Raw genomic sequence first — 23,613 nt, forward strand, 5'->3', positions numbered from 1 at the left:
AAATAATCATAACGTACTACGACTGAACATGTGAAAACACATAAAAGTAATATTATCGCTTCGTTTTAATGTACAAATTTCATTTGTAATCACAGATAGATGCTTGGGGGGGGGGGGGGGGGGGGGGGGGGGGTGGCCATGGGGGGCATGTTACTAGGCAAACATTTGTCTACCTGCTACCTGATCATCAGACCGTCGAACCAGGATTACTGCATATTACCTCGTTATATTAATCTGACCTCATAGATAAGGGTTTTAACTGGCTAGATCGAAATAATATGCGACCCTATCTCGTGGGAAAAGGACAAGGTTTGGTCACAGGCGTATGCGCACACAATTGAGTCATTGATTCAACCGCCCGTAAAATGTTCATGTGCAATACGCACTGAAGTTACAACTGAAATAGAAGAAAAATGTCAGTGAGTGAGTGTAACGCCGCTTTGGATAGTATTCCAGTTGTAGAGTTGGTTCGTTGGTTTGTTGTTTAACGCCTCACTCAGCAATATTCCAGCTATATGACGGCGGTCTGTAAATAATCGAGTCTGGACGAGACAATCAAGTGATTGACATCATGAGCATCGATCCACGCAATTGGAATACGATGACATGCAAGTCAGCGAGCCTGACCACCCGTTCCCGTTGGTCCCCTTTTACGGCAAGCATGGGTTGCTGAAGACTTATTCTACCCCGGATCTGACGATATACAACTTGCATTAAGTCTTTTATGGCCAGTACTGAATACAATTGAGACATTGCCGTCAACGTTTTACTGTAACAATTACGCTATATATTCCAACAGCACACCGTAAGATTTACGGGAGGATAACTGGCAGCATGCTGCCAACCTTTACCGTATAAGACACGGTAAGGGTTTACAGTGTATATGCCACCTTTGTTCGTTGTTTAAAGCCGCACGCAACAATATACCAGCTGTATGACGACGGTCTGTAAATGATCGAGTCTGGACCAAACAATTCAGTGATTAACATGACCATCCATCTTCGCAATTGGAATATGATAAACTGATGCATCAACCAGGTTAGCGAGCCTGACCACCCGATCCCGCTAATCACATCTTTCGGAGACTTAAAAGTGGAAACAAGATCGTGTTGATTTAAAGGGGGGACAATAACCCCGGCTACTTGGCAGTCCCAGCACATTTGATTCGCGTCACACAAATCACAGTTTTTTGTTCTGCTGTGCAAAGTTTTAATTTCTATATCAATTTATCAGATAATGATGACCTTATATACACAGAAACAATGGCTAAACTCTGTATTAATTATTCAGTGGCGGATCAAGGTGTGGCTGTTTCTGGGGTTGCCACCCCCTATTATTATAATGTACCTGGGGTGGCCACCCCCCTTTTTTTTTTAAAAAATGTACTCCCCCGCCCCCTCCCATCGACAACGGATAAGAAAAGACGCTTTACCTTTGCAAACAGGGCAAATGTCATAGATCTAGGTCGTTTCGTGTGGGTCACGACGTACGTGTGTCCCCGAAAGAGAGCCAGATAACACGGTTAGTCATAATGCCACTTATAGTACTAGAATTTGAGTCATTGTGCTTCACATTATAACATGGCCTCTCTTTGTAATGGAACGACGTTATGGGTGAGTGGAACAAAATGCTTTGTACCATGACTTCCTCTGTACGGTTTCGAAACCCCTCATTTTTTAAAACAACACATGGCCCCTAGTTTTAAATAAATCCCCCAAATACTGCGGAGGTATTTGAATATTCGTGTGCAACGGTGTCTGGCTGTAAAAAGTCAAAACGTTCAAACACCCAGCACTGAAGTTGAGAAAAATGTGCTCTAATATTTCTGTGGGCTTTTCCCCCGATGGGGCATTCTGCTTTAAAAGAACACAGTTTTTTACTCGACTTTCACTGGGAACTGCGTCAGCTTTAAGTTATTCTTATCCCCCTCACCGCATGCAGGAACACGGCTGTTGTAAAAGACTGTTGGTAGAGTTTCAGTGACTACCGTGCTGTATTTACACCATACCGCACATATACACTAGGACGACCCATGCTTATGTATACACTCTACCGCCCATGCATAACCCTACCGTATATATACACTCTACAGCCCATACATACACCCTACCATATATATACACTCTACCGCCCATACATACACCCTACCGTATATATACACTCTACCGCCCATACATACACCCTACCTTATATATACACTCTACCGCCCATACATACACCCTACCTTATATATACACTCTACAGCCCATACATACACCCTACCTTATATATACACTCTACCGCCCATACATACACCCTACCTTATATATACACTCTACCGCCCATACATACACCCTACCTTATATATACACTCTACCGCCCATACATACACCCTACCTTATATATACACTCTACAGCCCATACATACACCCTACCTTATATATACACTCTACCGCCCATGCATAACCCTACCTTATATATACACTCTACCGCCCATACATACACCCTACCTTATATATACACTCTACCGCCCATACATACACCCTACCTTATATATACACTCTACAGCCCATACATACACCCTACCTTATATATACACTCTACCGCCCATGCATAACCCTACCTTATATATACACTCTACAGCCCATACATACACCCTACCTTATATATACACTCTACCGCCCATACATACACCCTACCTTATATATACACTCTACCGCCCATGCATAACCCTACTGTATATATACACTCTACCGCCCATGCATAACCCTACCTTATATATACACTCTACCGCCCATACATACACCCTACCTTATATATACACTCTACAGCCCATACATACACCCTACCTTATATATACACTCTACCGCCCATGCATAACCCTACCTTATATATACACTCTACCGCCCATGCATAACCCTACTGTATATATACACTCTACAGCCCATACATACACCCTACCTTATATATACACTCTACCGCCCATGCATAACCCTACTGTATATATACACTCTACCGCCCATGCATAACCCTACCTTATATATACACTCTACCGCCCATACATACACCCTACCTTATATATACACTCTACAGCCCATACATACACCCTACCTTATATATACACTCTACCGCCCATGCATAACCCTACTGTATATATACACTCTACCGTATATATACACTCTACCGCCCATGCATTCCCCCTACCGTATATATACACTCTACAGCCCATACATACACCCTACCGTATATATACACTCTACAGCCCATACATTCCCCCTACCTTATATATACACTCTACCGCCCATGCATTCCCCCTACCGTATATATACACTCTACAGCCCATACATACACCCTACCATATATATACACTCTACCGCCGATACATACACCCTACCGTATATATACACTCTACCGCCCATGCATTCCCCCTACCGTATATATACACTCTACAGCCCATCCATACACCCTACCGTATATATACACTCTACCGCCCATGCATTCCCCCTACCGTATATATACACTCTACAGCCCATACATACACCCTACCGTATATATACACTCTACCGCCCATACATTCCCCCTACCGTATATATACACTCTACAGCCCATACATTCCCCCTACCGTATATATACACTCTACCGCCCATACATACACCCTACCGTATGTTTTCACTCAACCGCCCATGAATTCACCCTGTATGTACACTGTACAAAATGTGTTTAGATCCTAAACACAACCTGAAACAGGTTCCTTGTCCTATAAATTTGACATGTTTAAGATTGTGTTTAACAGCTTTATACATGTTTATAGGATCATAAATGTGTGGGGATAAAAGCTTAATATGGGGGTATGTGGGTGGTGGTAACTAAAGGAAGGCGAAGACCGATCGTAGTAATCAGGTATATTTTCAGTGTCAACTTCCTGTATGAGAGAAACACTATTAGTCATACAGCAACAAAACATTATGGACACGTAGATCTTTAGACCTCGGTGGACCAAAACTTTAAACATATTTAGAGGGTTTGGGTGATCCTGGCACAGTCAGGCTGGTTAGGCTCATCATCAGCTCAGGGCCCTTGCCCCCTCTACACGCAGCCCAGACTACCCAGTCGAACCCAGCCAGAACTTTTCGGAGAATGTGAAGACTCCCCAACACTGCAGCTGTTCTGCATTACACAGATTGCCAGAAGGGCTGTATTCCTGGCAGCGAACCAATGTCAGACAACAGATTGGGAGGTACCAAACCTTAGGCACCGAGAACAATGACAACAATGAGTCGGACAACATGGTACTTGGGATACAAGCGAGACATGTCAAAAACGAGGTCCGCATTGACATTAGTGTCAAAAGGGACAGCGAATTCAATAACATAAATGATTTTATTGGAGTTATCAAAAAGGTAAAAATCAGGTTTGTTGGCCTGGATAGGTCTGAGGCTGGAAACGGGCCTATTCCAAAGAGTTTCGTATTTATCATTTTCCATGACACCCTCTTCATATTCTGGGTCGTACCATGGATGAACCTCTGTGTCAAAACCACAAGTATAGCGAAAACGGTAATAAAAGGGTCGAGCCACTCCATCATGCCGCTTAAGATACTGTGTTTGAGCCATAGCTGGGCGTCCACTGACAATGTGTTGGACAGGCTCATTAAATTCATTGCATAATCTACATTTCATATTGCCATTTTGAGGCCAAATCACACATTGACGGTTTCGAGTGGGAACTGACTCACTCTGGGAGGCAAACAGAAAGCCTTCTGTTTCACAACCAGGCCAGAGGACTTCATCCAAGCAAATGACTCTTTTTGTCAACATAATATATTATCTTACAACATGATATCGTACATTGAACTCGGCATTTAGTAGAGCTTTCTTAATGAATATGGAAACGGTTTTTGTCGCTTTTATTTTATGTAACATATACTGTCTTCTCTAGGACACAAACCTGACCTGGTACAACACATGGCCTCAGTTCACAGAATGCTTCCAGTCCACGGTGTTGGTGTGGGTGCCATGTGGGTGGCTGTGGCTGACGTCACCGTTCTATCTCTACTACCTCCTGAACGTCACACCGACGCCACTTTCATCAAGATATAAATTTATAGCAAAGATGGTAAACAGTAACCGTAATTCGAGTACCCTATGCTAGTACGTTTGTAGACCCGTGAAGATCCGGGGTAGAATAGGTCTTCAGCAACCCATGCTTGCCGTAAAAGGTGACTATGCTTGTCGTAAGAGGCGACTAATGGGATCGGGTGGTCAGGCTCGCTGACTTGGTTGATGCATGTCATCGATCCCAATTGCGTGGATCGATGCTCATGTTGTCACTCAGTGGATTATCTGGTCCAGACTCGATTATTTACAGACCGCCGTCATAAAGCTTGAATATTGCTGAGTGCGGCGTTAAACAACAAACAAACAAATGGTACGTTTGTAAAAACGCGTCATCAAGAAATAAATGTCCAGAATAGATGGTGAGGTGCAACCATATATTGACTATCCTATGCTTGGACCTTAAAACTATATATGTTTATTACGACTCGCATAATTTCGGAAAATATGTAATCAAAGTGAGTTAATCAGTATATCTCTTTTCACCTATGTTCGAACAATATCAATAAAAAAATAAGGGATACACACATTAATCGTTGCTGATGTTGTCAATCAGTGGATTGTCTGGTCCAGACTCCATTATTTACAGACCGCCGTCTTAGAGCTGGAATATTGCCGAGTGCGGCGTTATACAACAAACAAACCGAGACACAATCAGAAGAGTCAGCGTAGAGAATTGTGGCTCCTTAAACGTCATGCCCCTCGTCTACATATCATTGTGAATATCACCATTGGCCTTCCATCCTGTTCTTTTTCCAGATCCTTTGCTCTTGTCTTGTCATTCTCTCCACAACCCGGCTTATCGTTGCTGATGAGGACGTCAACTTCAACACTTTTAAAGCCTTCACCATCGCACCTGCTGTCCATACAGTGACTTTTGTAAGATGTAACGAATAACGTTAGTTTATATCTGATGATAACAACTACGATCCAGTGGATCTACCTTCACCGATTGACCCGTGAATATCCGGGGTATAATAGGTCTTCAGCAAACCCACTCTTGCCGTAAAAGGCGACTATGCTTGTCGTAAGAGGCGACTAACTGGATTGGGTATTCAGGTTCGCTGACTTGGTTGATGCATGTCATCGTATCCGAAATGTAGGTCTTCAGCAAACACACGCTTGCCGTAAAAAGTGACTATGCTTGTCGTAAGAGGCGATTAACGGGATTGGGTGGTCAGGCTCGCTGACTTGGTTGGTGCATGTCATCGTGTCCAAAATGTGTGCATCGATGCTCATGATGTCAATCACTGGATTGTCTGGTCCAGAGTCGATTACGTACAGACCGCCGTCATATAGCTGGAATATTGCCGAGTGCGGCGTTAAACAACAAACAAACAAACAAACCTTCACCGATTGCCTTCAAGAAATATTTTCCCCAAAAAAATAAATCCAGAATTTGCAAAGCAACTTTCATTGGTATTATGTACATATTTGCACATTTGCAGCTTGAATTAGAGATTTTCACAATATCACATGGTCGATGGTCCAAATTAAAATACAATATTACCTCTTGAAGGCATTCTTTTGGTAGGGAGGGGTAAAAGTTTAAGGTTTACTTTCCTGTGTCCCCTTCGACCATCTTGGACATTGTTTTTTCAATAGTCAACAGACCTTTCGCAAAAAAGCGTTTTCAATCAACACGTGTGAAACATTTAGTCGATGTATCCATAAATCAAGTAAAATTAATACTCGGACTGAAAACAAAATCCCAGGCATAAGAACATGTTATTGGTGTCTTATTCAGCTGTTTGCTATACTGCTGCTGCTCCTGGAGAGGAAGAAAGGCCTCATCACTTCCGGGGTAATGTTCACCTTCTGGCTGCTGCTCACACTGACTGGCATCGTCCCCTTCTACTCCATCATCATTCAAGAGGTAATTTACAGATAGCATCCTAAAATGGCTTTTTATTTATTTTTGATATTATCCAACAATGTCCGTAACTTGTTAAGGAACTACTCTCTCAATGCAGATATATTGCACTGGGGGACCAGTTCCATAATGAGATTTTTAGCGTCTTAATTTATTATTTATTATGTAAGCTCAATGAATATTGACGTTCATCTGATAAAAATTCTGGAATATGTCCCCACGTAACATTTTGTGAGCTTTACTGAGGCCCTCAATGTTGTTACTTTAATCAGAGTCGTGTGACGGTCTTTGAAATATTCGTAGAAAGAGCATGCTCGACTGCACCTCAAAAGTTGTGAAATGCATGTAGACACCAAAGGCTGGAACTGCTGGAATAAGGATGGCATACAGAGAAACCTGACTATTTGAATGTTGAAGTCATCCCTCTTGTTATACAGTCGTTAGGGGGGCACGAGGGGCACGAGTCGCTATTCGGCTTGTCCCGGAATAACACGAGTTGGTCACGAATGCAGTTTTTCACGCGTACGTAATGTCAGTGATGCGTTATTTAACACACATTTAATGAACAAAAACAATCACATTTGACATCCCAAAAGTATTGCTCAGCTAGCCATGTCTTAAGTATTAAAATCAATATTTTTCAGCAGGATAAAAGTGTCTACACAGTAACATTCTACATATATCATGGGCTGGTAGTATCAGAACTGTTCATCAGCTGTTTTGCAGAAACGCCTTCAGATTCTTCAAGCCAGGACACGGTATGTCCGTTTATTGTCATAATCCAAGAATACCAAGTGTCTTCAGGAACAATGTCGCTACAGTAAACTACGGTTATAACGAACACGCTTCAAAGGAACTGACGGATATAACGAACTTACTTTTTTGGTCCCGATAATTGCTGTAGTTTTGCTGTATATATGCTTATAACGAACTACGGTTATAGCGAACTAAAATTAGTAGTCCCCTTGAGTTCGTTATAACCGTACTTTACTGTAGTTTCTGTAACTTTCTGTAGTTAATGCGATGTGTCATCTCAACAGACATACAGACTGAACATGTCGAAATCTATACTCAGATCATTAAAGTGAAGAACAATTCCACATTACAGCAGGTGCTTGTGGAAAAATGTACTTAATTTGAGAAAGTATGAAATTCTAGACATCGTTGCTCTTACAAAAACAAAACCAAAGAGTCCAAAATAACTGAAGCGCGACAATACGACATTTTGACCATTTGTCGCATTGTCCAGCTCTGACGTTTTTTTTGTTTGTTTTTTTACCAAAGGACGACAATGAGACACCGCGATATATTTTCAAGGTGAAAATATATTGCGTTGTCTCACTGTTGCCCTTCTTATATTAAATGTGTAACAGAAGCATTAAAATGCGAGACAAAGCAACATATTGATAATGATGCATTGTCGCTCTTTCGTAAAACAAATATATTATTCAGCGCGTGATCATGAGACAAATGATCGAATGTCGAGTTGACGTTTTGGATAATTTTTGCTTGTTTTTATAAGGGTGACAATGTCCATTCTAGGATTCCATAAGTAAGTGCTTGTTGCCTTGGATTCATGAGTTGTCATGGATTAGTTCCCCCAAAATACTGACAACAGTTCTTGATCACTCACAGAAACCATGCACTGAACTACATTCGTCCTTCCTCTCAAGAATTACGTTCTGGTGGATGAACAGGTAATGCTTCTAATGTGAGTGAGTGAGTGAGTGAGTGAGTGAGTGAGTGAGTATGGAAATAAAATTCCATCTAAATTTTTGTTCCAGTCTCATGAAAGTTTACATAACAGGTTTCATCTGTAATCCATGCCTCTTGAAACAGCTTAATAAACCGCAAAAGGATTTCTTCTATAAATAAATACTTACCATGCCTACAGTATGAGGAGATTAGGGGTAGGAGATTGGATATTTGCAAAATATCTTATAAACCATGTCCTTTTATTGATGAAATGCTTTCATGAAAAAAGAATCTGTTCAAGTAAAGTATAAAATTACATTGAGATCTAGTTAACTGAAACATTTTGAAGTTCTTGTGATCATTGGAGACAATTGGAGTGATGACATCAGACTGACTGAGTATGGTTTTACGCTGATTTTAGCAATAATCCAGCACTATCACGGCGGGGGACACCAGAAATGGGCTTCACACATTGTACCCATGTCGGGAATCGAACCCGGGTCTTCGGCGTGACGAGCGAACGCTTTAACCACTAGGCTGCCCGACCGTCCCCGCTTCTCAACATCATCATTAACACCTGCCAAACACGGACAGCAATATATTTGTTTACTTCTCACTTTTAAAACAACACCGTGAAACAATTAATAATTAAGATCAAAGAATATCAACACATTAATTCTAAAAGTATGTGCATAAAATAAAGATGAGTGAGTGAGTATGGTTTTACGCCGCTTGATGCAATATTCCAGCAATATCATGGTGGGAGACATCAGAAATGGTCTTCACACATTGTATCCAGATAGGGAATCGAAACTGGGTTTTCGGCATGACGAGCGAATGCTGTTACTACAAGGCTACCCCACCGCCAAGAACTAAAGGACAACATGTAGAGCCGACCACGGTCGAGAAATAACACATTGAAAACTCAAAGTCATCAGTGCCTTCTAACCAGAAAGACGACCAAATTACCAACAAAAATCAAGCAACAAGAACTCCATGCAAGTGAGTGAGTTGGGTTTGACGCCGCTTTTAACAGTATTCCAATTATATCGCGGCGTGTCAGCTTAATTTTGGAGGAAAGCCCGAAGTGATGCAGGTCTTAGACGTTTACCACTTCAGTGAAACCCACGAGTGCGGGTATGGTGCTGACAAACCAAGAAACAATCGGGGCGAACCATGATTCGAACCCACAATCATAGGATTCTGGCGTGCCCAAGGGACGCAACTCTGCACAGCGAATCACAGTTCATGCAAGAGTAAAATCGTGGGTTTGAATCCAGGTTCTCCCGGATTATGTTTCCAGGTTTGTCAGCACTATACCCGTGCTCGTGGGTTTTCAAAAAGTGGTAAACGTCTATCACTTCGGCGTTTTCTCTCAAGCTGGCACTATATAAGTGAAATACTGTTAAAACTCAGTCACTCAAGCAAGAGTAAGGGGCGGTCTGGTAGCGTTGTTTTGCCTTAGAAGAAGAAGATCCGAGTTCGATTTCCCACTTGGGGACGATATACGAAGCCAATTCCTGGTATCCAGCGATCTGATATGGCTGGAAAATTACTAAAAGCTCTGTAAATATAATCTTACTCACTCACACACTCATGCTTGCGTCGTAGGTTATTGCTCAAGGGCTACCGAAAGTCGTTGACAGAAGCAGACGTCGATGATATTCATCCAGCTTTATCGTCTGCCCGCAACACGCCTGGCTTTCTGTCACGGTGGAGCAAACAGACTAGTAAGCCAAGAAGGTAAACAGCTTGTTACATTACAGTGAGGTATGGGATACTGTAAGGGACATTCTCGCGATCTCGCATTCTCGACCTTTTGAAACGAGCTAAATATGCCCCAAACCGGAGAATGCGAGATTGCGAGAACGCGAAATTTGGTCAAAATATCGCGTTCTCGCGATCTCGCATTCTCGTGTTTTGGGCATATTTACCTCGTTTGCACAGGTCGAGATCGCGAGAATGTCCCTTACAGTATTCCATAGTGAGGGGAGCCCTGTTGGCCCAGTCTTCTTTGGCGCCACAATTCGCTGTGCACATTGGCGAACCTGAGCCTTCCTTGCCAGAGGTCTGTGATCGTGGGTTTGTGTTACAGGTTCGTCTGATTATGTCCCTGTTTTGAGTACCATATTCGAGGTGGAGGAATTCACCAATATGGTAGAAATATAAGACCTGCAATACGTCGGATGCTCCCCTCCAAACTCTAAGTCACGCCTCCTACCCCCAATGCTCAGTGAAATGAAGACCACAGCGGCGTTAAACAAACTCCCTCATTCACTCAAAATTAATTATTGCAGGTATCAGTTTGTGATTGATCTTCGTGTACCAGAAATAAATAATATCTTGCCCCGTGAAGATCCATGTCTTCAGTGACCCATCAGAGGCGACTAAAGGGATCGGGTGGCCAGGCTCGCTGATTTGGTTGATGCATGTCATCGTACCCCAATTGCGTAGACCGATGCTCATGATGTCAGTCACTGGATTGTCTGGTCAATATTATTTAAAGAAATCCGTCATATATTGACTGATTGAGGCGTTAAAGAACATTAAAAAACCCAGACAATTAGTATGTTAACAACGTGACCGTAATCCTGTATATGTAACATCGACAGTTTTGTCTAGTTACTTATCATCCTGAATAAAATACACCCCAGACAGTTTGACAGGGAATACACCTGCAGCTAGCCCTATATGCATAAAATGATGTGATGTCAGAATCAGTTGATGTGTACTATTTTTATACTTTCCTATTGCAGAAGCAATGAGGGAGACAAGAGAGTGTATTATTCAAAAAGACTTAATGACTCTCTCAGTTTGGATGCTAGTGATGAAACATCCCCTTTGTTGGGAAGTAAAAATCAACAGAGAAAACAGACGAAGGAGACAGCTTGTGGAAAAGAAATCTCCCTGGCCATGACCTTGTGGAAAACGTTCTGGTTCGACTTGATACAGTTTCAAGTATGGGTACTTGTGAGCGACTTGCTTAGATTTGCAAGTCCTTTGATACTCGGGTAGGTAGCCACATATAACACTGTTTTCTATGCTTATATTGCAAAATATAATGGGGCCATGAAAACACAGACTGTTAACCCATGCTCCTCATCAATGACTTTCCGTCTGTTGACGAACCTGTATTTCATTCATTTCTTGTACAGTAAACTACGGATATAACGAACTCAAAGGGACCACTTATTTTAGTTCGTTATAACCGTAGTTCGTTATAAGTATATATACAGCATATATACAACAAATGGCCGGGACTAAAAAATAAGTTCGTTATATCGGTCAGTTCGTTATAAGCGTGTTCGTTATAACCGTAGTTTACTGTAATACATATATTTTAAAGCGCGATATGAACAGCAATAGCACACCTGATTTGTTAAAACCATCCGCTTAAAAGACAGCTCTCTCTTCAGGCGGTTTATGTAAAATTATTGCACACAAATGACTGTTTTGTTCTTTTAACAAATGCTCATTTAATATGTTACAGTCTTCTCGTAACCTTCACCACAGACAAGACTATACCCCTGTGGAAAGGCTACCTTTTGTGCATTGTCCTCTGTGTATCCACGTTAACCCAGACAGTCTTTTCTCACGCCAACTGGCACCAAGGGAGAAAGGTGGCACTGCGGATGGCTGCTGTCATCATATCTGCAATTTACAGAAAGGTACGATTGCTCCACAGTCTGAATGCTGTAATGACAAACTATTTTTTACTGTTTATTAACTATTCCATAACTTAACTTAACCTTGACTTAACCTTCAAATCCTTCTGCCTGGCACAACATGTATGGTATGCACAGTTCTTATGAATCGCTTCCTGGCATTAGCAGATGAGTTTAGAAAAGAGTTTCCAGAATCATGGCGTCGGCACTTGCACTTCCAGCAGCCCAGGGGTCTTATACAATCTGTTTGTTCATTCTCGTACCATACAAACTATACATAGGCATCTTGTAATATTTTCCATTTCATAAACAACTCTAAGTCTTTGAGGATGAGCAACAAGGCCAAGAAAGAGTCGACAACAGGTGGAATTGTGAACCTGATGTCTGTGGACGTGGAGCATATACGAACCTTTACGATCTGGATCTGGGCAGTCTGGGCTATCCCTATGAATGTCGCCATTGCCCTGTACCTCCTGTACCAGTCTCTGGGAGCCTCCATGTTCGCTGGGATGGCGGTGTTATTTGTGCTGTTGCCCGTCAACACTGTCGCTGTGTTCATGTTGAGGAAGTATCAGGCTGAACTGATGAAGCACAAGGACAAGAGGATGAAGATCATGAATGAAGTCCTCAACGGAATCAAGGTAATGGGAGGTTTATGATTAGATGTAGCCCCTTCTTTTTTGTTGAACATTCTCCTTAATACTTATACGTTGTATAATATCCTTATGACCTATAATAACCTTTAAAGGTTTATGTTTGGTCTAGGCTGATTATAATTCCTAGAATTAGTTGTCGGGGAATTAGCGTGGGACCGCACACCTGAAAACAACCAAGAGAAGCATCTGTTAGTGGCCAGTCTTTATTCCGTATAAAGAATAGAGACTGTTATTGATACCACCGATGCTCTTAGGTCATGATATGGTCGCATTTTCAATTATCACTTACTTAAACAATACCTACGCAATGTTGCTAATCTAACGTGCTGACTTTCTGAATTTTAGAGATTACCTCGCAGTTTTGAAGGGCATGAGTATGCAGAAGTGACTAAAATTACATAAGTTTTCTCGGAGAGCGCGTTATCATAGAGTAATGTTTACTTCTCTCGTCGGACCTGTAGTCTTAACGATTAGCACATACCGCTTATAGACTAAATCTTGGAAATGAATGCAGGCGTATATCAACACCGACTGATAAGTGACTTCGGACGGTACACGCATGTAGTCTTAGCGCTTAATACATAATGCTTATCAACCAAAACTTGTGAACGAAGGCCGGCGTATATCATCGCCGACTGAGATAGACTTTTAGTACACAAATTATTGAGTAATATACACAAAATATGTTGTTTAGTCTTATTTTATAAGTCAAAATTATTAATGAAAAATAGAAGAAAATATGACGTATTTTGGAACTATGACAGTTGTAACGGGATTATACTTATATCTTTATTTATATATATGCTGTTCACCCCATCACACTACCTCCGCCGAATCTGTCGACTTTCTGTATGCACTTTGGTGCAAAATGTTCGTGTCTACGTATATTCACTGAACATCGCCTGTTGCAATATGTTTTATAAGACAAGTAACGCACCATGAATTAAGTCATTAACAATAGATATATAATTTTAGATCTGTCATTTTACACATAGCGATACAGGAATCATGAATACTATGGAACTTGATGGCCAAAACATTTCGCCATTGTCAGAGTCTCCAAAACGCAACAATTTCACCAAAACGCAGCTGTACGTGAAGGGCTATAAACGTGTAGGGTTTTCGTTTTCGGTCTCCTCTGTCTGGGCGAATGAACAACAACAAACACTTGCCGCGACTGAGTGAAGCAGAAAGTTGTAACGCCATCGGTCGCTTGGAGACGGGTGACTTCAGATCGGCAATAGCCACGACTTTTCGTGTATCTCAACAGTGACGAGACTCTTGAATCGCTACCAACACCGACGAACAACACGAAACCTTCCCAGATACGGTAGACCACGTGTGTCCAGCACAGCCCAGGACAGCTACATCCGAGTCCTTCACAGCATCCGCCATACAAGGTTTGCGTAGATGGACTACAACGTCAGTTGACCCGTAAAGATTCCGGGGTAGAATAGGTCTTCAGCAAGCAATGCTTGCCGTAAAAGGTGACTATGCTTGTCGTAAAAGGCGACTCACGGGATCAGGTGGTCAGGCTCGCTGACTTGGTTGATGCATGTCATCGATCCCAATTGCGAGGATCGATGCTCATGATATTAATCACTGGACTGTCTGGTCCAGACTCGATTATTTACAAACCGCCGTCATATAGCTGGAATATTGCTGAGTGCGGCGTTAAACAACAAACCAACCAACAACGTCAGTGGTGTCCTGTCCACAAGGTAGGCCCTTACCTGCGATGGAGAACTCTGTTGCTCAATTACCAATCACGTTTTTTGCTTCGTCCTGCGGATGGAAGAATTCGGATGTATGTTACAGACGATGTGTAAAATGTAATTTACTTACGCAATTTATAAAAGGGCTAATATTTCATTCATGTTACAACCTGACGGAAAAATCAGTGACTAAAAATTATAAAGAAGTTCTAAAGGGCTTAAAATATCCCAATAGACAGAAAGTGCTAGGATTAGAAGCCAGAAAATAACAAAAATACATACCTTGACTTTCGTTATTTTTTAAACCTATCATTTCCAGTCACTGGGTGATGAAATTAAACATATATGTGTTTTGGAAATCATTATCATGAAAAAGAATATGGACAGATTTTCGGTCAATTTGTGAAATAACTGAAATATTTAGGCGTCTTGTAAATTGCCTAAGTGAAAATTTCAGTCACTTTACCCATTGACTGTAACATTTATACGGCGACATGAGCGCTTAGCGACAAACTATACACAGAAAGTCGACAGATTCCGCGGAAGTAGTGTGATGGTGTCGGCGGCAATCTCGCATAAGGGCAGGACCGACCTGTTTCGCGTTCAGGACAACTTAACTGCATAGCAGTACCAGATGAAATTGTGCAGAACGCCAAAAGGAGTAAACTGATACATGTAAAGACTTTTTGTGAACAAATGATTAATTTGCTTTTGCTGACATAGATACTGAAACTGTATGCCTGGGAGCCGTCCTTCCAAGAGAAAATCCTGGCGGTTCGGAATGAGGAGATACAGATTTTGTTGAAGATGTCTTTCCTGAAGAGTTTTAATACCTTCACCTGGACTCTCGTTCCTTATCTTGTGAGTAACATTTTTTAAATCCACCCTGCTGTGAAGCCATAAGGGGGCACGGGTGGCCAAGTCGTCTAAGGCGCCGCGATTCGCTGTGCAGAGTTGCGTCCCTTGGGCACACCAGAAACCTATGGTTGTGGGTTCGAATCCCGTTTCGAACCGATCATGGTTCTAGGTTTGTCAGCACCATACCCGTGCTCGTGGGTTTCACCGAAGAGGTAAACGTCTGAGACCTGCATCACTTCGGGCTTTCCTCCCATATTAAGCTGACACGCCGTGATATAACTGGAATAATGTTAAAAGCGGCGTTAAACACAACTCACTCACTCACTCACTCACTGTGAAGCCATACAAATTTACTTCTCTGTAAATAATTATTAGATAATGACCAGTAACAGTAACTGTACAAATTAAATGAATTGTGGTGAATTAGAGGCCGGGCACATTCAAATTTACCCGCCGCTTATACATGACAGTAAGAGGAGTGAGTGAGTGAGTGAGTGAGTGAGTGAGTGAGTGAGTGAGTTGGGTTCAACGCTGCTTTTAACAGTATTCCAGTTCTATCGCGGCGTATCAGCTTAATGTGGGAGGTAAGCCCGAAGTGATGCAGGTCTCAGACATTTACCACTTCTGTGAAACCCACTAGCACATACTATAGTAATCGGGGCGATCCGGGATTCGAACCCACAATCATAGGTTTCTGGCGTGCCCATGGGACGCAACTCTGCACAGCGAATCGCGGCGCCTTAGACGACAGTGCCACCCGTGCAGTAAGATGAAGTACACTATAAATATTAAGGACATGTGTCATCGGTGACATGTGTCCTTGATGAACACAACTGATCATGATTTGAAAAATGTCAATCAATGATTTTCTAAAAGCTAATAGCGTAGTCACTCGAAGTATGCTAGGCATGAGTGTCAATTTTATGTTGGAATGTAATAACGAGAAAATAATCAAGCCTTGGGTCAGATCATTGAGGTTAACGTCTTTCTTAGACAATTGTCATTAAAAACATAAATTTTGCATTAGGTCATGTGAACTTAGTACCAGACATATGTGATTAAAGTATGTGTTTATCTTGCTTAGTCAATGGATCCTTTATTCTTCTAGGTGTCTCTTACAACATTCACGACATACATCTTCACTTCTGAAGACCACTACCTCCGGCCTGAGGTCGTCTTCCCGGCCATTTCACTCTTCAGCATAATCAAACTTGCTGTCACGAGAACACCCTCTATCATCGCATACTTAGTTCAGGTAGAGAGCCTGCATCGTGTACCGACGCCGCCATTCCAATAAAAACCCGGAAGGTTCGATCCTGGCCGCGTCGTACTAAAAGATGGTATTTGAGGTTCCCCTACCTAAGAGAGTAAAACAAGGACCGGTAGGCTTGGAGTCAGTATACTGTGTCTGAGTGGGGTGCCCAAGTATACTGCGGATTGGTATCTCAGCGGGATAGCGCTTTACAACTGGCATTAATCTTTTTTGGTACACGCAGACACACACGCAGGCACGCAGGCACACACACACACACGCACACACACACACACACGCACACACACACACACACACACACACACAGAAGCGTACACACGTCGCTGTATAAGTGCAAGAATCTTGAACGCGACATTACACCCCATTTCACTTCACAATACATATGTGCAATACATCTGTATGGTTCTTCATCTGGTGAGCTACATTGATTTCATTTACATATCATTATACATGATAAATTTTTTTACGATTTCAGGCTACAGTATCACTGAAGAGAATTAACACGTACCTCAACACAGAAGACTTGTCTGATACCCAAATCTTATGGAATGCCACACAACGTCAGTAAGCTTTGCTATTAGTGACCCAAAGCTATAACTGCTAGGTTTACACTTTCTCAGAGAATACCAATCTGTGTAACGTAAGAGTATGTGTATCCAGCTTATTATATAATATACTAACCTGTCAAACTTAATGTAGTAAGTTGATGAAACTTGACCGATATATATTCACCTACACAATAAGTGTCTTAAAATTACGCCTATATGATATAGGTCATGCACTGACGATTACAGACGGATGTTTCCAGTGGAGTTCTGAACTAGGACCAGCTCTTACTAAGTAAATAACATTTTTTTGCCAATTTCTTATATTTTGTAATCTTTTAACATAAAAATAATAACACCATATCAACCATTTCATACCGTCTGAACAAATGAGATGGGGCTAAATCTGAAAGCCAGATTTTTAAATGATATAACTAATATCTGATAGGTGTGAAATAATTTTCCCTGACGTGATATTGCTCACTCACTTTAACTACCACAGAGTAAAAAGTATTTTGTTCTTTCAGCGTCAATTTGGCTGTTGTCGAGGGACAACTTTTGGCCATTGTAGGTCAAGTCGGATCAGGGAAATCCTCACTTATATCTGCCATCTTGGGGGAAATGGACAAGCTCAACGGTCATGTCAGTGTGAAGGTCGTTCATGATTTCCTTTCCTGCTGCAAAACAGTCAGTGCACAATGTACAATATCAAACTACATGTATTGGGTTTCAATGTTCTTTACATTTTTTTTGTAACATATCATATAAATATTGCCAGTCTTGCTTTTCCCCTTTTAGAGTCACATGGCTTACGTGCCCCAAGTTGCGTGGATCCAGAACGACACCTTGCAGAACAACATCCTCTTCGGGAAGCCCATGGACAGACATTGGTACGACAAAGTGGTAGAGTGCTGCGCTCTGAATCCAGATCTGGAGATGTTACCAGCTGGTGATATGACAGAGATTGGGGAGAGAGTGAGTATTGAGAGAGATAGTCTTCAGCACGAGCTGTACACAGTGTGTGTCTTGTGTATTCTATTCGTCTCCTATCTTGTCATCAGCATATCAACTAGAGCGGAGGACAGAAGCAGAGAGTGACTCTAACCAGAGCTGTCTACTGTTTCTTGTGTATTGTATTTGTTTCCTATCTTGCCATCAGGGCATCAACTTGAGTGGAGGACAGAAGCAGAGAGTGTCTCTAGCCAGAGCTGTCTACAACGATGCTGACATCTATCTGCTGGATGACCCACTCAGTGCTGTCGACAGTCATGTGGGGAAACACATCTTTGACAAGGTTATCAGTAGCGAAGGGTTGCTCGCTGGCAAGGTAGGTACACATAGGTGTGCTGTTATATGATGTTATATCAACATAATTTTAGCATAAGTGAGAGCTACATCTAATTTATTGTCGCGAGTAAGAGACATGTGTCAAATATCATAAATATTTACACATACATTCAGATATATATTTGATATCCTACCTTATTTTGTAAATGATTTTGACTATCTAAATTTCTCACAAAACTATCCAGACCCGGGTTTTGGTCACTCACGGCATCCACTGGCTCCCAGAGATGGACTCTATCCTCGTGATGACCAGTGGTCAGATATCAGAGAAGGGGACGTATGAGGAGCTTCTCAAGTCTAACGGGCCATTTGCCCTGTTTCTACAGACCTATTTCTTGGAGAGTAATGATTCTGAAACTGAACGTAGGTTCAACATTTGGCGAACATATGTTAATGCATTATAAAGAAATGTTCATCTATTTCATTCAAACTTTTATTTGCTGAGGTATATACATTTTTCCATGTTTTAACAAACGGATGGAGACACTGCTGATCCAGTCGTCTAAGGCACCGCAATTATCTGAGAGGAGTTACGTTTCTGAGACGTGCAAGGATCCTATGATCCATGGTCAGAATCCAAGATCCAACTTGAAGATGATCATTCACTAATTTGGTTTGTCAGCGCCACACCAATGCATGTTTGTGGGTTTTACCGAGGAGCTAAACTACAACTCTTCAAACACAGTTCCTTCCATGTTACTGTTCAAAGCAGCATTTAACCCAAATCACGCTTGAACACGTAGTGTCATTACTGATTTTCAGCTGTCCATTCATATAATTTTCACCGCTATTTTGCCGTTTAAGCCCAGTGTAATCTGTTTCGGCGTACAATATGCAATGTTCTCTGACGATGACGTTGTATATAAACAACAGTTCATGTAACTATTGTTTACGTATACAGGAGACATACTTACATATACATGCATAGCGACGTCACATTATCTAATTCTAACATCATTTTGAAAACAGTGAGCGAAATAAGGATGCATGGTCTTCAACACTTAGAATCAGTTAAATCAAGTGGGGAGATGGATACAGACAATCTCACTGTCCTGTAAGTAAATAATGTATTTGAATATGACTTGAACAGATTGATATAAGGCTCCCAATGCTTTAAAAGACCATGTAAAAACATATTATTTAAAGTTCTTGTGTCATAGTGACATTTTGTTCCAGTCGGTGGTGGTATGTACAATTCACAGGTAAGCCGCCTCCCTTCTATGTTTACAAAATAAAACAATCGTCCTTCTAAAACGAGGGTCAAAAGAAAATATACCTACCTTGATTTTACCATATGTTTGATTTTAAATTGAAAATATATTAAATTATTATTACATATAAAAAAACCGAATTGTACTGGCGCTTAATTAGCACTCAAAGAATACTTCTACGTGGTTTTATTTTTTTAATATATGATTGGATTTAAAACAGATTCACATAATATACAAGTGCTGATCTTACCTTTGAAACTCAATAAACCAGCTTTTTAAAAATATGGCAGGGGTCATGTGATTGCAAATTCATGTCTTCCCGGGGCGGCCGAAGACCCGGGTTCGATTCCCGACATGGGTACAATGTGTGAAGCCCATTTATGGTGTGCCCCGCCGTGATATTGCTGGAATATTGCTAAAAGCGGCGTAAAACCATACTCACTCACTCACTCATGTCTTCCCTCCATCTTCACTGAACCAATTTAGTTAAATGCAAAATTACCCAGCCGCAGATTACATTTTTACAAACTGTTGCAGGAATGAGTGATGGTTAAACAGACATAGCCAAAATTAACAGTTCTTCCAATTTTCAATGACATAAAAAACAAGTTTGGTATACCTTATTTTGGCACACAGTTTATGTTTACAAACAAAATGTTGGTTCATACATTTAGGAGTAAACCCCGGAGCAAAGAGGCCAGACAGTCACAACCAGTCAAGGAAGAACAAAGGGTGAAGGAAAAGAGAAAACTGATTAAGGAAGAGGTGGTGGAGGCTGGCAAGGTATCCGACGACAACCTACTCTCAACAATATTGAAATTAGAAATTAGAAATTGCAAGATACCAAAATTGAATATTCAAGGTGCGAAGTTCAATTTAAAGTCTAATGTACAAGAAACTTTTGATAGTTTGAAATAAAAGATAATATGTGTATTCTTCGTAAAAGTAAAAACGAAAATCTTGTAGAAAAGCGGTAGATCTTATATTAATAGGCAAGATACATGATCGTGAGTGCAAACGAACATCACATGCTACATGTTCACTTACATTGTAAGTAATATTTCATACATACAACGTAAAAGCTTTGCAGCCAATGTAAATATGAATATAAATTAAGGATGGTGCGGGCGGTCGGGTATCCTAGTGGTAAAAGCGTTCGCTCGTCACGCCGAAGACCCGGGTTCCTGACATGGGTACAATGTGTGAAGCCCATTTCTGGTGTCCCCCGCCGTGATATTGCTTGAATATTGCTAAAAGCGGTGTAAAACCATACGCACTCACTAAGTATGGTGCTTAATTTTTACAGGTGTAAACTTTCAATTGTCATTTCCCGTAAGATCAAATGAAGGAAATATACTATATTGGGCGACTTTTCCTTTTGGCGGAAGAAGCGTAAGTTTGCACACTCATACCACACTCTCGTTGTTACAGGTTACAAAGGAAGTGTTTCTAACCTACGCCAGGGCTATAGGACTATTGCCGATGCTGGTCGCATTGGTTATGTACGCATTATTTCAAGCAACCTCCGTAACGTCAACTACATGGCTCAGCAAATGGACTGATGACAGCTCCCTAAAAATTCTTCCGTCCAACAGCTCACTCCGAATGGAGAAAAACGAATACTACATGGGAATATATGGTGTTTTAGGTCTAGTTCAAAGTAAGGATAAACATGAGTATGCTCAAAGAGTACAATAGCTGTCATCCGCATGCGCAGAGCGATTGATTTCAGTACTTCCGCTAAGCGCTTCGAGTACAGGGCCTGTAATCTAAAACGCGAGAACTGACCAATGAAATCTGAGAAGTAGAAATACCGGTAGACGCTTTTGCTTGATTGACAATGTCAATCAAGAAAGGGGGAGCGTGATGCTATCGTTCTCTCCCAGTAAATTCCGTTGTCAAATAACGACGTTATTTGGACGAAAAAACGATGGTTTGAAAACGTCCAAAAAACGTCGTTTTTCCGTCCAATGACCATATACGGAAAAAATGACGTTTTCGTGTTTGCAGTGTTATGTGTTTTTGTCATTAAATAAGTAGAGTTGCGCTCCTTGGTTGCGCCAGGATAAGTTAGTAATGGGTTCGTACTCTAGATTCGCCCTGACGATGTTCCTTGTTCCTTGTCAACAGCATATCTGAAATTATGTCTTTTACTAAAGTGGTGAACGCCTACGAGCTATTTCACACGTAACATTGCTGAAAATACTGTTCAGTGTGGCGTTAAAACCTACTCATCCACTCAATCACTCATTACAACGATTCCACATGGGGTTCCCCAGCCTAACTGCCATCCGGGGTAGAATTGGTCCTCAGCAACCCATGCTGGCCGTAAAAGTCGACTATGCTTGTAAGAGGCATCTAACGGAATAGGGTGCTCTGGCCCGCTGACTTGGTTGATGCATGTCATCGTATCCCAATTGCTTGGAACGATGTTCATGATGTCAATCACTGGATTGTCTGGTCCAGACTACGGACCGCCGTTATACAGCTGGAATATTGTTGAGTGCGGCGTTAAACAACAAACAAACAAACAATTTATGAGAACTTGCCAAGACTCGATTATCGACATATTGCCGAGATAGAGCGGACATGTTGTTCATTTGAACGTAAAACAACATTTCCCCCGTCATAAAGCTGGAATATTGCTAAGTGCGGCGTTAAACAACAAGCAGACAATCAATTTATGAGAACTTGCCAAGACTCAATTATTGACATATTGCCGAGACAGAGCGGGCATGTTGTTCATATGAACGTAAAACAACATTCCCCACTCACTCATTATAATAATTCTGATAGTGAGTCTATGCATTTCATTTTCCAGCTTCTTTCATCATGGTGTTTTCCTTTCTGTGGAATTTAAGGACAGTAAAAGCATCTCGTATTCTCCATTCAAACATGCTGGGGAATGTTTTGAAGGCACCGATGTCCTTCTTTGACACAACACCAACCGGAAGAATTGTCAATCGGTTCTCTCAGGACATGGATACCATCGACATCAGGATGCCGACTGCGGTGGAGTATTCCTTCAACACAATGTTCCAAGTCCTCAGCAGCATCATCATTATTTCGTACACTACGCCTATATTTCTCGTCGTGGTCATTCCCCTGATCATACTTTACTTCCTTGTACAGGTGAACAAAAATAACGTATATTCTTTAAAGCCTATAACGCCAACGATAACACAGGGAACTTTAATTTAAAGCAAGTCCGTGACCGAAGAATCATTTTGTACCAATTGTGTGTGTTGTTTTCATCTATGTGTCTTGGTTGATACATGTCATCGTATCCTAATTGCGTGGATCGATGCTCATGATGTCAATCACTGGATTGTCTTGTCCGGACTGGATTATTTACAGACCGCCGTCATGTAGCTGGAATATTGCTGAGTGTGGCGTTAAACAACAAACAAACAATCAAACAAACATACAAACAAAAAACAAAAAACAAAATCAGCTTGTGTGAAGGACTTGCTCATGTTCAAAAATTGAAAAATGCTTAATGAAACCTTTTCTATCAGCCATTTTGTCACATTTTCCACCTACATAAACATTTTATATTTTGTTATTAGTCGCAAACATGCAGTTGTTGAACTAAACAAAATCTAGTTATCATTCATGGGACCATGTCTGATAAACTGTCATAGCCATTTCTAATGGTTTTGCCAATTTCCTCAATTGTGCA

At 41.3% G+C, this 23,613-nt stretch overlaps 1 protein-coding gene across 1 annotated transcript in view; it reads left to right on the forward strand.

Annotated features, from left to right (window-relative positions):
- The first annotated feature begins 1,527 nt into the window (after nucleotides 1–1,527).
- The window catches only part of LOC124139005 (multidrug resistance-associated protein 1-like), a 30,167-nt gene continuing 8,081 nt past the window's right edge, over nucleotides 1,528–23,613 (forward strand). Inside the window, exons 1-22 of the mRNA XM_046505954.2 lie at nucleotides 1,528–1,613; nucleotides 4,918–5,094; nucleotides 5,853–5,972; nucleotides 6,841–6,969; nucleotides 7,611–7,724; nucleotides 8,602–8,663; nucleotides 10,273–10,404; nucleotides 11,418–11,672; nucleotides 12,152–12,329; nucleotides 12,647–12,967; nucleotides 15,421–15,558; nucleotides 16,664–16,810; nucleotides 17,304–17,388; nucleotides 17,602–17,668; nucleotides 17,901–18,027; nucleotides 18,172–18,348; nucleotides 18,533–18,700; nucleotides 18,906–19,083; nucleotides 19,690–19,774; nucleotides 20,606–20,714; nucleotides 21,363–21,591; nucleotides 22,753–23,063. Of these exons, the coding sequence (XP_046361910.2) occupies nucleotides 1,581–1,613; nucleotides 4,918–5,094; nucleotides 5,853–5,972; nucleotides 6,841–6,969; nucleotides 7,611–7,724; nucleotides 8,602–8,663; nucleotides 10,273–10,404; nucleotides 11,418–11,672; nucleotides 12,152–12,329; nucleotides 12,647–12,967; nucleotides 15,421–15,558; nucleotides 16,664–16,810; nucleotides 17,304–17,388; nucleotides 17,602–17,668; nucleotides 17,901–18,027; nucleotides 18,172–18,348; nucleotides 18,533–18,700; nucleotides 18,906–19,083; nucleotides 19,690–19,774; nucleotides 20,606–20,714; nucleotides 21,363–21,591; nucleotides 22,753–23,063 (3,342 nt within the window). The 5' untranslated portion in view covers nucleotides 1,528–1,580. The remainder of the gene's footprint in view (nucleotides 1,614–4,917; nucleotides 5,095–5,852; nucleotides 5,973–6,840; nucleotides 6,970–7,610; nucleotides 7,725–8,601; nucleotides 8,664–10,272; nucleotides 10,405–11,417; nucleotides 11,673–12,151; nucleotides 12,330–12,646; nucleotides 12,968–15,420; nucleotides 15,559–16,663; nucleotides 16,811–17,303; nucleotides 17,389–17,601; nucleotides 17,669–17,900; nucleotides 18,028–18,171; nucleotides 18,349–18,532; nucleotides 18,701–18,905; nucleotides 19,084–19,689; nucleotides 19,775–20,605; nucleotides 20,715–21,362; nucleotides 21,592–22,752; nucleotides 23,064–23,613) is intronic.

This window comes from Haliotis rufescens, unplaced genomic scaffold, assembly GCF_023055435.1.
Source record: "Haliotis rufescens isolate VD_foot unplaced genomic scaffold, xgHalRufe1.0.p SCAF_49, whole genome shotgun sequence".
Lineage (NCBI taxonomy): Eukaryota > Metazoa > Mollusca > Gastropoda > Lepetellida > Haliotidae > Haliotis > Haliotis rufescens.